This window comes from Cebidichthys violaceus, unplaced genomic scaffold (assembly GCF_023349555.1).
Source record: "Cebidichthys violaceus isolate CVI_PGR_0920_01 unplaced genomic scaffold, fCebVio1.0.p SCAF_23, whole genome shotgun sequence".
NCBI classification, from domain to species: domain Eukaryota; kingdom Metazoa; phylum Chordata; class Actinopteri; order Perciformes; family Stichaeidae; genus Cebidichthys; species Cebidichthys violaceus.
This window is the reverse complement of record NW_027176406.1, coordinates 3600219-3617757: the sequence shown is the minus strand read 5'-3', so window position 1 is coordinate 3617757 and position 17539 is coordinate 3600219. Positions and strand designations below refer to the sequence as shown.

Genomic DNA, 17539 nt, shown 5'->3' with positions numbered 1-17539 from the left:
TCAAACCACCTCACAATGAGTGTGAACCAGGGCGGGTAATTCAAAAGAAAATCTCCCTGAGCAAAAAACAAAAACACATTTTCTTTCTTGGAGATGAGAAACATCCTCTGCTATGTGTCTTCACAAATAGCTTTTGCTTTATTTTTTTGTATTGCTTTATTCACACAAAATGCTGCAGTTTAGAAAGAAAGCATAAATAGGCAATTCAGCAAACATTATGAGCCTTAGTATTTTTGATAACTACTACTTTTTCTGGAGTAGCATATGTCGACTAAAAAATGTTTTAATTTGTGGTGCCTTACTTTTACTACAGCCCTCATATATATATTTTATCACTGGGGGTTCAATACCAACACTAATTCAAAGTGAACAGAAGCTACTCTTGCTCAAAATCATCAGTATTCAAATCTGAATAATTCCAACAATGCTCTGTGTATTCTAGTCAAATTCATTCTCAGTTAATTGCTATAATCTCTCTGGGAATAAATCCTAAACTGATTTTTATGTTCCTCCCGTCACTTCATCTCACTTGTCTGTAATGTAACCATGCAAGCCATTCATGTGACTAATGGATGTTTGCTAAGTTTTTATTAAAGCCAAATGGAGATGAATCTATGTTTCACCAGTTTTGCAAGTTCAAGCGACAGCCATTTATGTAGAATATGTCTCTCCACAAAGACACACCTGTCTTCCTGTGCATACTGACTCTGATCCTTTCTGAGAATTGGACAGCAGCTCTGAGAGCATTAAGACCACAAGGGGAGGGTGAGCTCTGCACCGACAGAGCAACTCAACTCACACGTCTGTCTTAAACATAGAGCGGAATAGATTATCATGCGTCCTGGGTGACAGAGGAATATAAATTGCATGAGAAACCACTGCCTGAACATGACTTAACATGCACCACGTTCCATTCTTTTTTTAAGCACATGGATGGCTAAAATAAATGTTTATGGGGTTGAAAGACCGATGTATTTAATTTACCATCCACAATATCAAAAAAGTGCTACATTCCCTGTTGAAAAACGGTCCCAAAAAGCACATGTGCAAATACACAAACACATAGTGTGGTTATGTAACCGACATAGAGCAAAATCCTTCCACCGGCTTATCATTATCAATGATGAGTCATTTCAGAGTTTCACTCACAGCGAAATAATGCAGTCCTTTGATGTGGGAATCAAGCAGAGCGCAGACTACTCAATATCACCGGTAAATATTCTACAACATCACCGTGTCGGATCGGGAGGTCAAACCTACAGGAACTCTGCACCCTGACACACAAAAAACAGAAAAGTGCATAAATGAATGCCTCTCTGAAGTTATCCAAATAAGTACTAATGCTCAGCAATCAAAGTTTACTCAACTATAACCAATTTATAGTTTTCCTCAATCATGCTTCAGAGACATTATGAGAAACCAAAACTAATTTTTTGTAGAGTAAGCCACAAAGCCAGTTATATACTAGATAGACGCTACTGTGGTTTAAGATTTGAATGACACAGGATGGGAGCTTTACTGCAAAAGGCACTAAAATTAACTGGTGCAAGTGTTGACAAATGCTTGGTCTGTGACGGTAAAGCAGGTGAGATCTCTGAAGCCGTAAAAAGGGCATCACGTTTACCTCTTCTAATGCAGCAGTGCTCCTCAAATCCATACTCCCTCCGAAGTCTAGACTTTAATGAGCTTTCCCTGTTCGCAGCTTGTAGAGGACCATGTGAAGGTTCACATTCCTCACTCTGTCCAAACTCATAAGACCTTAACCGGCTCACTGTGTGTTGTGGTGCACTCTAGGGGTGCTCCCTGCCTCTGTAAGTATCCGGCCCTCAAGCCCGTAATCGGGTCATGGAGCAGTATCATAGAAAAGTGGGAGAGTAGTATCTCCAAGCTGTCCCAAACCATGTTTTTGAGAGAGAGAGAGAGAGAGAGAGAGAGAGAGAGAGAGAGAGAGAGAGAGAGAGAGAGAGAGAGAGAATATCAATCCTGACAGCAGTCCACTGATATTCCCAACTGGGATAGCTCTGTCCTAAATAAGGGAAAGATAATATAGTAACATAAATCTCTTTAAAAATAAAACATAATTGAAATACAAACGGGAGGATTCGGTCCAACAAGCTCACTATTTCTGGCTAATGAGATTACAAAGTGCGAAACAAACTACTATAATAATAATAATAATAATAATAATAATAATAATAATATATATCATTTTGAAAAGTACAACGATGTACAGTACATCGGCTACTGTCTGGTTTTTGGCTACATTTTGATGAGGGCAATCTGTTCAGCTCCCAAGACTTGGAGTTAACATCGCAGTGAATACAGAGCAAAGAAAAGGTGAAACCTAAAAGGCAACACTGTGCACCGAACAGCAGTAACACCGTGCAGGCCTAGCCAACTTAGGCTACTTAGCTAGCTAGCAATACTCCATGGGTACTGACCTGCACAGTGCACACACATGACAAGCTAACTTGGCTACATTAGCTCAAGATGCAGCCATTTGATATGCGAGTGCAGTCAAATGTTACTCAACGGCAAAAAAAACCATAGCACAAGCTATGCCACCTAAAGGCTAATATTTGCCGACATGCATTAGCTCACAACAGACACTGGACTCACTTTTTTTTTAAACTCAAAACCGCCCAGATTAGGGCTAGTTAGCTTAAAGCTAACGTCAGATATTTAGCATAAAATCTATTTCGATACTGCACTTTCAGGGGTGAGCTGTGACAGTTATCGGACCATCACGAAGCAAAGATGAAAAGCCGATGTCACGCTTCGTTTTCATGTGTCTTTCTTGACGTGCAAGATGAGAAGTGCCGCTTTCCTAACAAGCCCAGCCTGCTGTACCGATCAAACCCACTCAACTCGACACTGTCACAAAGTCGGTGCTAGCTGAGCTCACGGACCATTTAACCGGTGACCTACAAGTGCTTCCTCGAGCAGCAGCCGTGCTTGACATACATTTAAGTGCATAAGATTACATGATATAGCAACATTTTGTTGTCGGTTTTTCTGGCTTACCTCCGTCGAGAGCGACCTCCCTCTTGAGTTCGTGCAATCAGAGTTGCACAGATTCGGGGTTGCACGCGCACTTTCGTCGCTCGCTCTCCCTCTAAATTCGCGGATGTGCATTTAGAAAGAGCAACGACAATGGTCTTTTTTGTGCAAAATGTGTGGGAGAGTATTTGTTGATGTCCCGTGTGGGCTGCGGAGATACCTGCGCACCGGTGTCTTCAGACCCCGCTACGTGGCCCGGCCAAGCTCTCTCGCGCGTACCACCGCCGCCGTCCCGCGCTCATCCGAGGTATTCAGGCCGCTGTCTGTGCAGGCGCGCGCCACAGTGTCTGGGTCTGGATTCTTCTCGTCTCCCCTTCAGACCAGACAGGGTACGGCGCGCGCGCACGCGCGCTGAGTTCAAATCTTGATTGATGAAATAATGAGGACCCTGAGGACCGTTTTATCCTCTCAAAGGAGAAATCCTAGAAGTGTAATGAATTTGTTCTATTTTTACCACCAACTCTTGCTCTTTATTATACTTCATCCATTTTATGACTTTGACGTTTTGTTTGTTCAAGGCGTCCTGGTAAACAGTCGCGACAATGCATAGGATAATGGTTTGAAAACTAAATGATTGGTCTAAAATCTTGCTCTAAACCATTCCTTATTTTCCAAATAAATACATTTCATCTGTATATTTTTAAAAGAACCCCATCATTAGTTGCATACAGCAGTTGTTTAAAAACTTTCACTACGCTGTCAAAGCTACCAAAGGCAGATAAACTATTGTATCCATTTTGAGGCGTTACCAGATCAATTGTCAAGGAGGCAACAATAAACGTTGCAACTGACTACTTATCTTCTACAGTATTTTTTGATAATGGAGATGCAATTACCTCCTGTGGTGATTATGATTACACTCAATACAGAATGATGTACAATCAGCTCTGTGGCCTTGAACAATAAGTGTGACCACTGGGAGGTAGAACGAAAATTTTATTAAGCTGAGCCATTTCTGAAATATGGTGCGCACACGTTCTCCACACAAACTAAAGACACAGCGACAGCTATATGCATATAGCTATGTGTACCTCTGGCAAATCAGAACAAAAAGTTACGTTATGAATCCTTCCAGCACATATAACAGAGTAATTGCATTTATTATTCACGATTTATCATCTCATCATTTAAAGCAATCAAACAGTTTTTCCATTGATGTTAAAAACACTCTGCTGCTTTCCACACATGCAATGCTCTGAAACAATTTAGTAAAGACAAATCTTTAATTAACTGCATTATCATCTTTTTCAAAACAAGTACTATAGATTACCCTCCCCTTCCTTACGCCTGGGTGGACTTTATAAATGTATCCATCGCAGACCTCTCACTTTGTCTCCCACCATTCTGCTATCAGCAGAGCCCAGTCCAGAGTTGGTTAGAGAAAGAGTGAGAGGAATGTGTGTGAAGTTGAGAGTCCTTTATTGAATGCTCCAACCACCCCCTCCATGGCCTGTTGTAACGGCTGGCGACAGAGAGTGGGCTGGACATGAGGGGAGATGTCATCACTGGGGCAACTGGAGCAATGTGCCCTGTCCTGATGGCAGGTAAGTAATGTTGCGGGAGCGGGAGAGCTGGAAGGCGATGTCCTCAGCTGCCTCCAGCTTACGTAGCTCAACCAGACCATCACCAGCCTCCATCAGAGAATTGGCGATGAGCAAGGCAGCCTGGGAATCTCCCTCTGCGGAGATGATGGCCGCCTGCTTCTGTTGCTCTGCCTAAAAGGAAAAAGATATTTTGTGAGCTGGCCTTGATTCACAATAACTGTCATTCAACCATCCACCTTTTCCCCATAGAGACTGTATACAAATTTCTGAATGTACAAGTAGAATAGGGATGATCTGTAAGTTAAAAGAAAGTACCTTTTCTACAACGAAGCGGGCCCGCTCCGCCTCCTGCTGGGCCACCTGCTTCATCTCAACAGCCTCTGTGAATTCCTTGCCAAAGGTCAAGTGTGTCTGAAAGAACACAATACAATTGTTTCTCCAAGTTAAAGTCAAATTCAAGAGGTAACATGAAGAACGTTGCAAAAATTGGCAGCAGTTTCATACCAGTGAAACGTCATCCAAGATGAGGCCGAAGGTGTTGGCTCTTTCTGTGAGGTCCTCACTGACCTGCCGAGAAACAAGCTCTCTCTGGGTGATGAGCTCACCAGCATCAAACCGAGCCTGTAAAACAAAAAAAAACCCAAAAACATAGGTGTCGGTTTAACATGCTCATAACAACAAAACCTTTTTATTGGTAATAACTCTTGACTGATACTCACCACTACAGATTTTAAGACCTCTGTGGTGATGGATGGTAGCACCCTCTCATCATAGTCCTCACCAATACTGGTGAAGATGCGTGGCAGCTGGGTGGTCACCGGCCGGAAGAGGATACGCAAAGTGATGTTTACATTCTGCAGATCTGAGGGGGGGGGGAATTATTTAATTTACTGCACATATCAGCCTATGAAACATTGTTTCTTAGATTAAAACCTCTTATGTACAATATAAGTTCCATTCTTAGGTAATGTTTACACAATTTGTAGACTGAATTTTATGAGCAAAAGTGAGGACGACATCACAGCAGTTCAGTAGATAATCGATGTACCTTTGCTGCCTGTGATGACGGGCACGTTGCGTGGACGGGAGCGACAATCAAAGATGATAGGTTTCTGAACCCAGGGAATGAGGAAGTGGGTACCTTCACCAACAACAATATCTTGCACTCCTCTGAACCGGTCAAATATCACAGCTTGGTGCCCTGCATCAACTGTAGAAAGAAGTACAGTTAGTCTCCGCCAAGAGGTTTGTGTGTACAGGTTTATAGTTCATTGCTCAGTGTTCTCCTAACCTTTGACATAAATCCCTGATTGGCTCAAATCATACAAATGACATCACTGAAGAGCTACACATTGCTAAAGGACTGTTATCGGGTTCACTAAAGACATATTACCGGAAATACATTCATCATTCATTTGACAACTTAAATTCAGCAGTAAGAAACACACTGCAAATACATGAACACACAACGTAGAACTGCTGTGAATCGTATTACAACACAATAGAGATGAATGCTAGATGAATATATGATGAAATAATATTAGAATCACAAAATCTGAATTATAAAAACCAAAATAAGCATAATTGGCACCATTGCAAACATGACTGGTGAATGGTTGAAATATTTATTTAGCTGTGTTGAATTGGACTTGGGGTATTTCAACATTTGTATTCTATATATTATTCAGCATTTTCTTCCAAACGCTGACTATTTGTTGTCAGAGAAGCGAAGTAGTAAAAGTGTATGTGAGATAAGCACCGTGTATGCATGTAAAAGTGTGTGATAGAGGCAGGGACACGAGCCAATATGTGGGAGATTGTTAAGTTTTTGACTCAAAAAATAAAATGACAAATAAACGTGCTTTGATGTATTAAATTGCAATGCTATTGATCACCATATGAAATGTTATGCTGCAGTAAAATGTGATGATTCAACTAAACTAGTTTTACATCTTAAAACAACTATAATGACATAATCAATCAGTGAGTCAGTTAATGGTCTTATTAGACACCTCATGATTGCTCAGACTTCTTGACTGAGTGTCAACAGTGAGTTAACAACTAGGTGAACTGGCACAGGTTGAGAACAACCCGTTTCGTGTCGTTAGCTGTCCAATTAATAAGCACTCACCATTGAAAAGAGCAGAGTTTACAACACCTCCACCAATGGCGAGGGCCAGCCCCAATTTCCCAATAGACTCGAACAGCTTGGCCATGGCAACAATCCCACTAGTCGTGGATATAAAAGACAAGAGGTTAATACAATTAGTACACTTCACCAACATTACAGTTTGTGACGGTGTTTATAAAGCCACTATAAATCCCTTCCATCCAGTAATAGTTACCCTTGTCCTTGGGCTGAGAGATGCCAAGGCTGTGGCTGTTAGCTAATTTAGCTCACTTGCTAGCATTAACTTGTCGCCTAGCTGAGTACTGAGACCATGGATGTAGCTTAGACCGAGACAGACGCTAAGCTAAATCCAATGAAGCGAGCACTATATCTGAAGAGTTCAAGACTTGTAACATATGACTTGTATATTCATTTAAACACACTAAAATTAAAATAAAGCGCGTGTCAGCAAACCTACGCATGTTATCTGTCACTGATGGAAAGCGGTTGCTCTCGCGCACGCCTTACTCAACATTGTGATATAACGTCATATATAGATTATAGAATATAACGTCTTCAGTTCGCTTTGTAATACTCGCTATACACACATTTTCCGATACAATTCAGCATTTTCAGTGTGACAATCACGAACACACTGACTTCACTCACCTCGGTTTTGTTCAGATGTCTGTGACCTCCACCGGACACGACGTATAACACATGAAGTATCTGGCCCACAGCGCATGCGCACAACCTGTAGTAACGTAGAGTCTGATTGGACAAAAGACAGATCTCTTCTTCTACGGCTTTGTGTAAGTGATTGGCTTTCATTGTAATGATGAATTACTGCCACCTACTGTTATTTATTAGATTTGACCTCAGATGAACGATTGATTGATTGACCTGTAAAATATTGTGGTCTTTGCAGTTTGTGTAGAGTGAATAAAAATAAGATGGAAGGCAGCTTGCCTAAAATATACAACACAAAGGCATATAGCCTATAACTACAACAACTGCAGTACCAGATACTGTGTCTGTCTGTCAGACTAACCTCAGCCATATTACAGATATTCTGTATTTATAAGGTCAAGATGGCTCAAATCAACTATTATCAATGGGTTCTTTTGGTATTGTTAGTAGATCTTAAATGTTTTTTGTGAAATTGTAAATCGTAGGAAGGAGGACTGATCCATTCCAGTCGTGGCACCTGCACTCACACACGCACAGTCTTTACTGTGAAATATGGGCCTACTTGTTATATGCAATGAGACGGCACTTGGTCGCCCCCTCGCGTGGACACGACAGATCACACATTAGTTTGTAGTTTCACTTTCCTCGGTGGCTTGTAAAGTGTGGCGGTCTTTGATCGATAGCGGGAAACTGCCGTGAAACAGTTGTAAGGTCAGTAAACGTTACAAATCTTAAAGGTATCCAATTTGTTTTGTATCAGATGGTAACAGCGTCGGACAACAGGAGATCCGTCGATAGTGCGCTAAGCTGATCTCTGATTTCTCTCCACTTCCTTGACACTCAGCTCTGCGAATGTGGCTTTCCCGCTCGCTTCTACATATTTTTTTTTGAGATCCTGTAGCAAAAAAACACTTCATATTTTGCCCATTTGTTGCAGGATGGCTGCAAATCAGACCAAAATAGTTTAGAATTCAACACAATATTTTTGTCAATGTCTATTGTGTGTGTGTGTGTGTGTGTGTGTGTGTGTGTGTGTGTGTGTGTGTGTGCGTGCGTGTGTGTGTGTGAGAAAAGCAACAGTTAGTTAATAAAGATAGCCCATGCTATTTTTTAAGCAGTTTATTCTTTGTCTAGCAGTTGCCAACACGGCAGCAGCAAACTGTTGGTGGGGATGGGAAAGGGGCGTTAACTTCACTATCTGTCACAATCTGAAATATATCTTTACTATTTTCTGATTCATATTCACATTGCATTTGAACTAAGGATTTGATACATCTTAATGCATTTAAGAGTGACAGTTAATTGCTCACTATTTCAACAAAAGTCTCACTAGCGATTTCCCCTGAAATGGACTTCTGAGTTTTGTTGATGTAGTGCCCTAGTCACCCCAATAGAGGGTGTTGTATTATCAACTATGTCTCCTATTTGCAAGGGTGGGGTCTGTGAATGGTTGGCCAATACTTTCACATCAACAGCTTCGTAAAGAGGTGTTGCGTTTAGGCTTTTTGTCATTATCCTGTTGATGTTCACACTCACCGCTTCTGCAGAATCCTGATACTTTTGTTTTGCTGTCTTGCAGTCACTCTTAAAATGCTTGTTCTTCACAGCAGTGATTTGTTTTCTCCCAGCAGATGGCAGAGCCGGGCAGGACTGTGAGGGTGAGCGGTCTGCCCGCTGACATTGAGGACAACAGGCTGAAAGACAAGCTAACTATCCACTTCCTGAGAGCCAGGAATGGAGGAGGGGAAATAACCTCTGTCACCATTGTCAAGGCAACGCCCGTCTCTGCCCTCATCACCTTCGAGGACAGTGGAGGTCAGTAGGGTCAGGGTGGGTGCATGTCTGTGCATATGAAGTGGAGGGGAGGCTACATACTTGATTCCATTACAGACACATGGTGGTGTGGAAATACTATTAACTGTATCATATTATCTACATTACCCCCTTGTCTCACAATACAACAGCAATTGCTTTATTAACTTTCACTTCAAAGACTCCAAAATATAGTTGCAGTAATTAGTAACATATTTCACTGTGTCGGCTGTGACCAGTGATTTACACTAAGCTAGAATTTTGATATGCAAGTCAATGGAGTAGCCAATGGTAAAGGGCTTAGTCAGGATTCTTTACAGACTGAGATTGATTTCTGTCTGGTGACCCCTCTCACACAGTGGCACAGAGAGTTATTCAACACAGACGGTACACTCTGGAAGTGGATGAAAAGCAGTATAAAGTCATTGTAACTGAGCACCGAGAGAGCCTGGACCCAGACAAGGTACACTTTAGCAGAATATTAGAAAATATGTCAACAAATACTGAATAGACAGTTAAATTTATGAGTGTTTGTTGTCTCTCTTCTTCCATCATCGTAGGTCATCTTACGTTTATCAGCAACTGTCGACCACAGCCAGCTTCCTGGGGGACTAATGGCACTGACAAACCTTCATAAGAGCCACCCTGATATCCAGATAAACCACGATGCTACTGAGGAATTGTGCACATTGGATGGCGCCTATTCCAAAGTCCAGGCTGCTTTGGCGCAACTATTTGGCCATCCTGAAAGCCCACAATCACCCGAAAACAATCACTCAGGTCAACCTGCCCCCAGTGACTCCAGGTCCGTTCAGACAGCGCTGAAGCCTCATATTCAGGAGTCAGAGGGTCAGAGCAGGAAACCGAATAAGCAAAGAGAACAACGGGAGAAAGTTCACATTAGCAGGCCCTCTGATGAGTACAACTCCAGCTCACATAGAGACCTGACACCTGGTGGTTATGTTTTGGGAGATTCTGGCCAGACGGAGGGTGCAGCTCTGCAGCTTCCTGGGCATCCTACTACATCAGAGGAGGACTTCTCACTAATAGTGGATGCAGACATGTTCCAGTATCTCCAGAAACACTGCAGGAAGGAATACCAGCATATCCTTAGTCAGTATGGTGTTGATGTAGTGGATGAGACAAGTCAGGGGTTGACTACTCTGTATTTGCAGGTAGCAACAGGAGTGGGGGAGGATGGCCGGGATCAGGAGTGCCTGAAGTTGGCAAGAAAGGCAATAAGTAGGCTTTACGAGGAGAACGAGGCCAAGATCCGTCGAGACCAGCTCCCTAAGAGTATCCTGTCCCTCAGAGGGGGGCAGCAAAAGGTGATGGACACCTTAAGTGTCAGATTTCCTAAGCTTCTTCTGACTGAAGATGACCTAAATATTTACATTATTGGGAGCAGTAGTGATGTGTCTGAGGCTAAGCAGTTACTTCTCCTGGACCCGAGCAAAGTGAGAGGTAAAAAAGAGGATGTAGCCAGTCTTCTTAGATATCCTCCATATGATTCTGGCTCATCAACTCATGCTCATGAGTCGAGAGTCCCCCTCACCTTGTCCTCCACTGCAGATTCTCAGGGTGACAGGATTGATCAGCAGCTGAGGTCAGAGGAGGATGAGAGGAGAGCTGAAGGAGCCAAAAAGTATAAACTAGCTGCTCGGTTTAAGGATTCAGGGCTTGCTGCATTTGGCAGTCGAACAACTGACCTCACCTTACGAGGCGCCATCTTGTCTCCCAATCGACAAACACGCCTTGGGCCAATATTAGGTCATGATGTACTGTCAAAAACAGCAGCGATTTCTGATGAAAGTGTCTCCAGAGCATTGGCCCAAAACACTGGAGGGGACATCTTGTTCAAGAGTGGAGATGCTTTGCCTTCAAATGCTTCGATGCAGAATAAAACCTCCTCGAAGGCTCAATTAATTGATACTCGACCCAAGAGTTTAACATCTCCCATTAGCACAACTCAGTCCAGTTTGTCGGGAAGTACTTTGCTTCCACCTGCTGGATCTGGATCCACCTTGAAGCGAGCCAATAGTTTCTCAGGCACACCTCTGCAGAAGGCCCAAGTTATGAGTCCGAAGAGTCAAGACGACTCCGCCAAGTCCACAGTCAGAGCCAGGGGCAGGTCCTCTAGCTTCAGTAACCAAACAGAGAGGGACAAGCGGGAAGTCTACAATGCAGAGATTACAGTTTCCCGTGTGATGTGGAAGCACATAAAAGAAGCCTACAGCTCCAGAGTGGACGACCTGACTTCTGATGTCCAGATGAAAGAGAGCTGCTTAGAGGGTAGTCATCATCTGACTGTCACCTTAAGAGGGGCAAACTCATCCAAAGTGAGTTCATGTCAGCTAGGTTTACAGAAGCTGGTTGATTTGGTTTGTGTAGACTTCTCTATCCACGAGCTGCGCCTGTCAGAGCTGGGTGTCACTGACGGAGCAGATGAAACCTTACAGGCTTGTTGTGCAGAGGTGCGTAGCCGGTTCAAGAAAGTTACCATGCAGATTGTAAAGAAGAGCTTATTTGTTCTCGGCCCGCAAGCATTGTGTTCTCAGGTGGGTGCTTCCCTGCTGGAGGTATTTTCTAGGGATGCGGCCCAAATACCTGAACAACAGGACCTCGCTGGCCCTTCTGCCTCCAAATGGAGTCCATCCACATTTTTGCAAATGAACAAGGACCAAAGTACTAGTCTGCACTGTTACAGTAATCCTCAGGTGACGCTAGAGAGACAAACAAGCAAAGCCAATGGGACTGATAGTAGTCAGGACAGGAGAACAAACCAGAGAAGTGACTTCCGTGAGACAGAGCTTGTGAATGGATCTATTACTCAACTGTTAGTGAGGAAAGACCCTGTCATTAAAGAGAAAGTGAAAATTGTAGAAACACTGGAGATGGATGGGCAGAAGAGTGAGTCATTTATCAGCCACACTACAACAGGAATTGATAGTGCGAGACATGTGAATGATGTCATGTCAACAACAACCCCGACTGATAAAGACATGGCCCTTCATAGGAAAGAGAGAACTATACAGTCTACCCACAAGGACAGTATGCAGCAAAGACAAATAGAGATCCAGGACACACCAGAGGAATCCAGATCAGGTCCGGGTGGCATGGGGTGCATCTGTGTGTGTGGTGAGATGCTGACGATGAAAACAAAGTGTGGAGCTAGCATGTGCTCAAAGTGCCTGGACACAGTACACGTCCAATGCAGAGTTTGTCATGAGACAGAGGCGACGACACAGGGCATCAAGGGCAAAATGAGCTCCTGTAAACTAAACATCACTGTACCAGGTCACACAAAATACACTGCGATCAAGATCACTTACTGCTTTCCGGATGGTATCCAAGGGGTGAGGGGCTTATTTTACACACATTCTCACTGATAACTGTATATGATATGTACTGGAAGGCATATTAATCTTCATTTAGGAAGGGACAACGAATGATATTATTGTTTCAATATGTTTTTTTAAATGTTTTAACAGGAAATAGTATTATTCTGTTTAAGGCCTATAGTATAGAGAAGTTAGGTGTATGTTACAGATAGACTATTTTGTGGTGTAGTTGACTCTTATACGATGTCAACAAGCATTTAGCTTAACTATCATGATTTATTGAGTACTGGAAAATACACTGACATTGTGTATAAATGGTGTGTGCTAAAGTATCACATATAGCTTTAATATCAAGACTTTGCTTTTAGCTCATGCAAGATGATATCTAAAGATTGTGTTTACGACAGTGGTCTTCACTCTGTCTTACCAGGAGGATCACCCTTCTCCAGGAGAACCATTTCAAGGAGGGGTGTTTGAAGCCTTTTTTCCCGACAGTGAGAAGACCAGAAAGCTGATGCCAAGGCTGAAAGAAGCATTCAGACAGGGACTCACCTTCACAATAACGGGCAAAGACACAGGGGCCAGGGTCTCCTGGGACTGCATCCCACACAAGACCACCCTACACGGAGGCAAATCCGGGTGAGTAAGGCCAATGTGAATGTCTAACAGAGCTGTGGAGTTAAAGGTCACATTAGTCCATGTATCTGAGCTGAACAGTCTTCTTTTTGTCTCTCTCAGGAACGGTTACCCAGATTCCACTTACTTGGCTCGCTTGTCTGAAGTCTTGACCTCCAAGGGGATTGGAGAGCCACCAGCCAAGTCTTAAAAATAAAAGCAATCTAAGGAGGACTTCTTAAGCAGTTTTATAATTAAAAGAAATGTGAATGAAGCCATTTGCTTGGTATTTTTATGGTGATGAGTATCAGCTTTTATTATGTTGTTTTTCAGCTCTCATTGCAGTTATTTTGGATTTTTCAATGTCATAACCTGCCTCACCATTGCTTCCTTCAATTCTTCTTCAATGTGACCAACCGCTGTTTTCTTAATCATTTCAAATAGCATTCCTGAACATGTTCTTACTGTTTCAGCATTATTTTGTAAAAAAATGCATGGTACTGTATAGATATACATTTTTTACCGCGCTGTGTAGTTTTATCGATCCTGTAGTTTTGGAAGGAATAGCAATAAACATATTTGTAGAATTTTTGGGGAGTAAAATTATATTTGTAAAGATTTTCCAGAATGGGCACTGAAATAAAAGAGCACATCTCCTGACGTTTTGTTATGCTTTTTTTATTAGTCCTGGAAAACATGTAAGGCATATGGTAACATTACACACTGAAGCGTTACAAGCTCTAGAGGCCATGTGGACAACATGGCACCACGCAGTAAACCCAGAGTCAAGCACAGAAGCAGCATCAATTCAAAGGGTTTAAAAAACAAAGTGGAGACGAGAAGAGTGTTTGCAACCAGGAAAAAAACCCACCAACACAAGGAAGGACAGAGAGAGGAGAACTAGCTTGGAAATCAACCTGTTGGGTATGCCTTGTAGAAAATTAGCAGTGGTGAATGAATGCTAACAGGTGTGTGTAGTGGGACCGATGTGAAGTGAGTTTCTGAAACTTTCCCAGAGATAGGTTAAAGTGTATCATGAATGAACCAGCTGGCCATGAAAGTGCCCATGCTGAGGGTGAGGACAGGGAGTCAGGTGGCACAGTGGGGGCAGTGGATTGGCTTCAGTTGGCAACTTGATATGACTGGAAGGGCATTCTCCTCCCTCACACCACACCACTACGTGACTACAGAACTATCGGGGAAAGAGACGATGTGATCTGTACATAGACACATGCCTTATTTTCTGGTCGACTAAACATGCATCCTAGTACTGTACATGACAAGCCCAGCCAGGTTGTACTTCCGTAGCTTCTCTGCAATGTTGCTGTGATGTAAAAATGGCTGCTAAGGAAACAATAGCTGCAGGCAGATGTGGTTGTTTGGGTTCTCAGTTTGTGGATGAGTGAACACAGGGGCTCTGAAGTTGGAAATAACCCACTCTCAAAGCCTCACCATTTGACTGGGAATACTAAAGCTTACATAGAACATGGATGGTGTGTCAGTTTGTGCAGTGAACTCAAAGAAACTGGATGATGTTGTATGTGTGTTAGTGAATGCAAAATTAAGTAGTTTCTTATGTGAAGAAACCTGCTGTTTGGAATGACCTGAGAAACCATATCAAAACCGAAAGAAATTCATCTCAAAGCTGAACGGTGGGTGCCTGTAACGGACTTCAGCTATACAAGCCAAGACAGACAGAAGAGTAGCCATTAGAAATACTACACTCATTGTCTTAGCGTGTTTTTCAAAACTAAAACTACAAGTGTTAATTGATAATATCAAATCTAAAACTGCAAATGTTCAGAAAAGTATCACTTTGTTTATTTTTATCTTTGAAACACTTTTTTTCTCCTGTGCATCTCTGAGTTGCTAAGTACTTTTGCATAAGTGTCTGGAATGACTGGGAAACCATTTCAAGATGACATTACACTGCAGCTTCACCATGTTGGAAGTGCTTTCAGGCAGCCGCCACCCGCCCAACTGATAGAGTCCATCTCAAAGGCATCTTAGCTCAAAAGAACCAAGGGGAAAATGTTGAGAGAAAGACAGAGATTATAATAGGTATTCCACATGCCGATGAATGCATGCAATTTCAAATTCCAGATGTCAAACTGATGTTATATTTTGTTATGATTATGTATGGAGAAAGAAGGGGGCGATCTGGAGAGGAATTTTTGGGCTGCGGATGTTGCACCGGCCACAGGAAAAGAAGAACGTCTCTAATATTCCTTGAGTGAACTGGGATCAGCTGTAAAGCGGAAATGTTGTGTCTGGGGCAGGCAAAAGCTGAGCTATTATCAGCCAATAAGCTGGGGTTTTGTGCAGCTGTGTTACAGTATTGGCGTCCCTGTACAGCTGTGTGAAAACATCTGCTTCCTCACTTGCTACACAAGCCATTTGGAAACAAACGGAAAGGAATAGAAATCCATAGAGAGGAATACCACGGAGCTTTTGGATTTGGAGGAAATTTGCAGATTTCAGTGAATCTATGTCTTTTGGTGTAGTTTTGAACCTTAAATGCACCATATCCAGTCCCTTTTCACTGTGATACTAATATTATGGTTGTAAACACTTCAACCTGTTGTGGTCGACATGGCGTGAGAGCTGGTAAAACACAGTGAAAAGGATATAAATACGGAGGGAGGTGCCTCGAATTGAGGTAAACTGTGCAGGGAGAGAGGCACAGTGCAGGCCTATGCTATAGCACGACTGCAACCAATCAAAAACTACATATTGTGTTAAACCTTTTGTAAACTGCAGCAAAAAATCTGTCAGCACCCATAAGCATTTGGGATACAAATCTGACACACTGTGACGACTCTTTTGTATTTTCACTTTTCTTCAAGGTTGACGGAAATGCATCCAAAAACAGAATTGTCTTCATATTTTTTATGCAGTTAATATTCAAAGCATTGACAGAAGAATATACATACAATTTGGCACACATGGTTCGGACCAACAGAAAGACTTCATCACATTTAAAAGGAGTGCAGGTTGGCAGGTCCCCACATAAGAGTATGAGCTTTGAACTTTAAACCCTTAGATAACAAAACAGACAAACAAACAGAAATATAAAGGTAAATTAAAATAACATATTAAGTAAAACATCTTTTTTTTTTTTTTTTTTTTTTTAACCGAAGCGTTTGTTTCTCACATGGCACCGTCCACAGGTTCACAAAGGGAGCCCAGCAGATTAGAACAGAACACTAACCAGAGGCTGACAGGACACAGTCACTCCCCACACCAGCGTGGCCGACGCACTCCAGCCCAGTTCACTCCGCCCTGCTAAACATTTTACTCGCCACGGTCAAGGATGGATGAGTGCTTTGATTTTAGCTGCCACCCAGGAGAAGTGGCCTGGGCAGGAACTGGTCAAGCTGACAATAGGGGGACCTTTTTCATGTGTGTGTGTGTGTGTGTGTGTGTGTGTGTGTGTGTGTGTGTGTGTGTGTGTGTGTGTGTGTATGTGTGTGTGCCACCTGTGCTTTCGGTGAGCTTCAGCAGATACACTGCGAGTGGATGATGGCAAACAGGCTGCAAAACTGGAGCCGAATTAAAGCCTGCGTGAGACTGGAGTGCGACTGCCATGCCTGTAAGTGCATTAAGATCAGCGAGCAGAGTGCAAAATACTAATACCAACTGTCCTCATAGCACAGGCCTCTTATCAGACAGGAGGGGAGAGACATAGAGTAAGAAGGGAAGGTTGCAGTTGGAGCTACATAATACTGTAGCAGAGTAGTGTGAGGGGGAAATGTGGCAGGGGTAGGGAGAGGGTGCTTTTAAAACCTGGCAAACGACCTGAGGACACATACATCTTCACACACAATGGCACACCACACACGGCACATGAGGGAGGCCACTCATGCTAACACAACAACTTTTGTCTTTCTTTTTTTCATTTTTTTTTTTCAAACATTTTGTTTTGTGTTTTTTACAAAGTCACTAGTCACCATCTGAGTCTCAACACTGAGGCCGGGCTCACAGACAGACAGGCAGGCAGGCAGAGATACAGTATGCCTAAGGTTTAAAGTTGAAAGATTTAGAGTCCACCCAGTGGGATTTATTATGAATGCTTAGGATTTACTTCAATTACATTACACCAGAGAGCCAAAATTCACACTGGCCATTAGGGGGAGCGGTGCGCTGTTTTTGCCAGGACACACTGTCAGTACTTGATTCAATTTCACCGGTGTGAACAAACTGCTTTCGAGTGCAAAACTAACAACCTTAAAAAAAACTGTTCCGTCTCTTCATTTTATCATTTAAAATCATTAATACAATTCACACCTGTTGGAATACTGCTCGAGTGGACAGGCTGAATAGAGAAACAGAGGGAGAGGGAGTCGGAGAAACAGACCACAGAGCCT

General features: G+C 42.7%; 2 protein-coding genes across 3 annotated transcripts; one reads left to right on the top strand and one right to left on the bottom strand.

Moving 5' to 3' along the window:
• Positions 1 to 3983: 3983 nt before the first annotated feature.
• Positions 3984 to 7468, bottom strand: phb (prohibitin). Its single transcript, XM_068718807.1, has 7 exons — positions 7384 to 7468; positions 6736 to 6833; positions 5653 to 5814; positions 5324 to 5466; positions 5109 to 5225; positions 4920 to 5015; positions 3984 to 4775 (listed from the first exon to the last, which is right to left on the bottom strand). The coding sequence occupies exons 2-7, from the start codon at positions 6818 to 6820 to the stop codon at positions 4563 to 4565; spliced, it is 816 nt and encodes a 271-aa protein (XP_068574908.1). The 5' UTR covers positions 6821 to 6833; positions 7384 to 7468; the 3' UTR covers positions 3984 to 4562.
• A 568-nt stretch (positions 7469 to 8036) lies between these two features.
• On the top strand, positions 8037 to 13832 carry si:busm1-163l24.3 (uncharacterized). Of its 2 annotated transcripts, none has more exons than XM_068718800.1 (6): positions 8037 to 8115; positions 9036 to 9219; positions 9576 to 9679; positions 9777 to 12572; positions 12988 to 13196; positions 13296 to 13832. In XM_068718800.1, exons 2-6 carry the CDS (start codon positions 9036 to 9038, stop codon positions 13381 to 13383), a joined length of 3381 nt encoding a protein of 1126 aa, XP_068574901.1. In that variant the 5' UTR covers positions 8037 to 8115; the 3' UTR covers positions 13384 to 13832. The 2 variants fall into 2 exon arrangements, with proteins under 2 accessions (XP_068574901.1, XP_068574902.1); XM_068718801.1 differs by having other exon boundaries at positions 8049 to 8115; positions 9033 to 9219.
• Positions 13833 to 17539: the final 3707 nt, after the last annotated feature.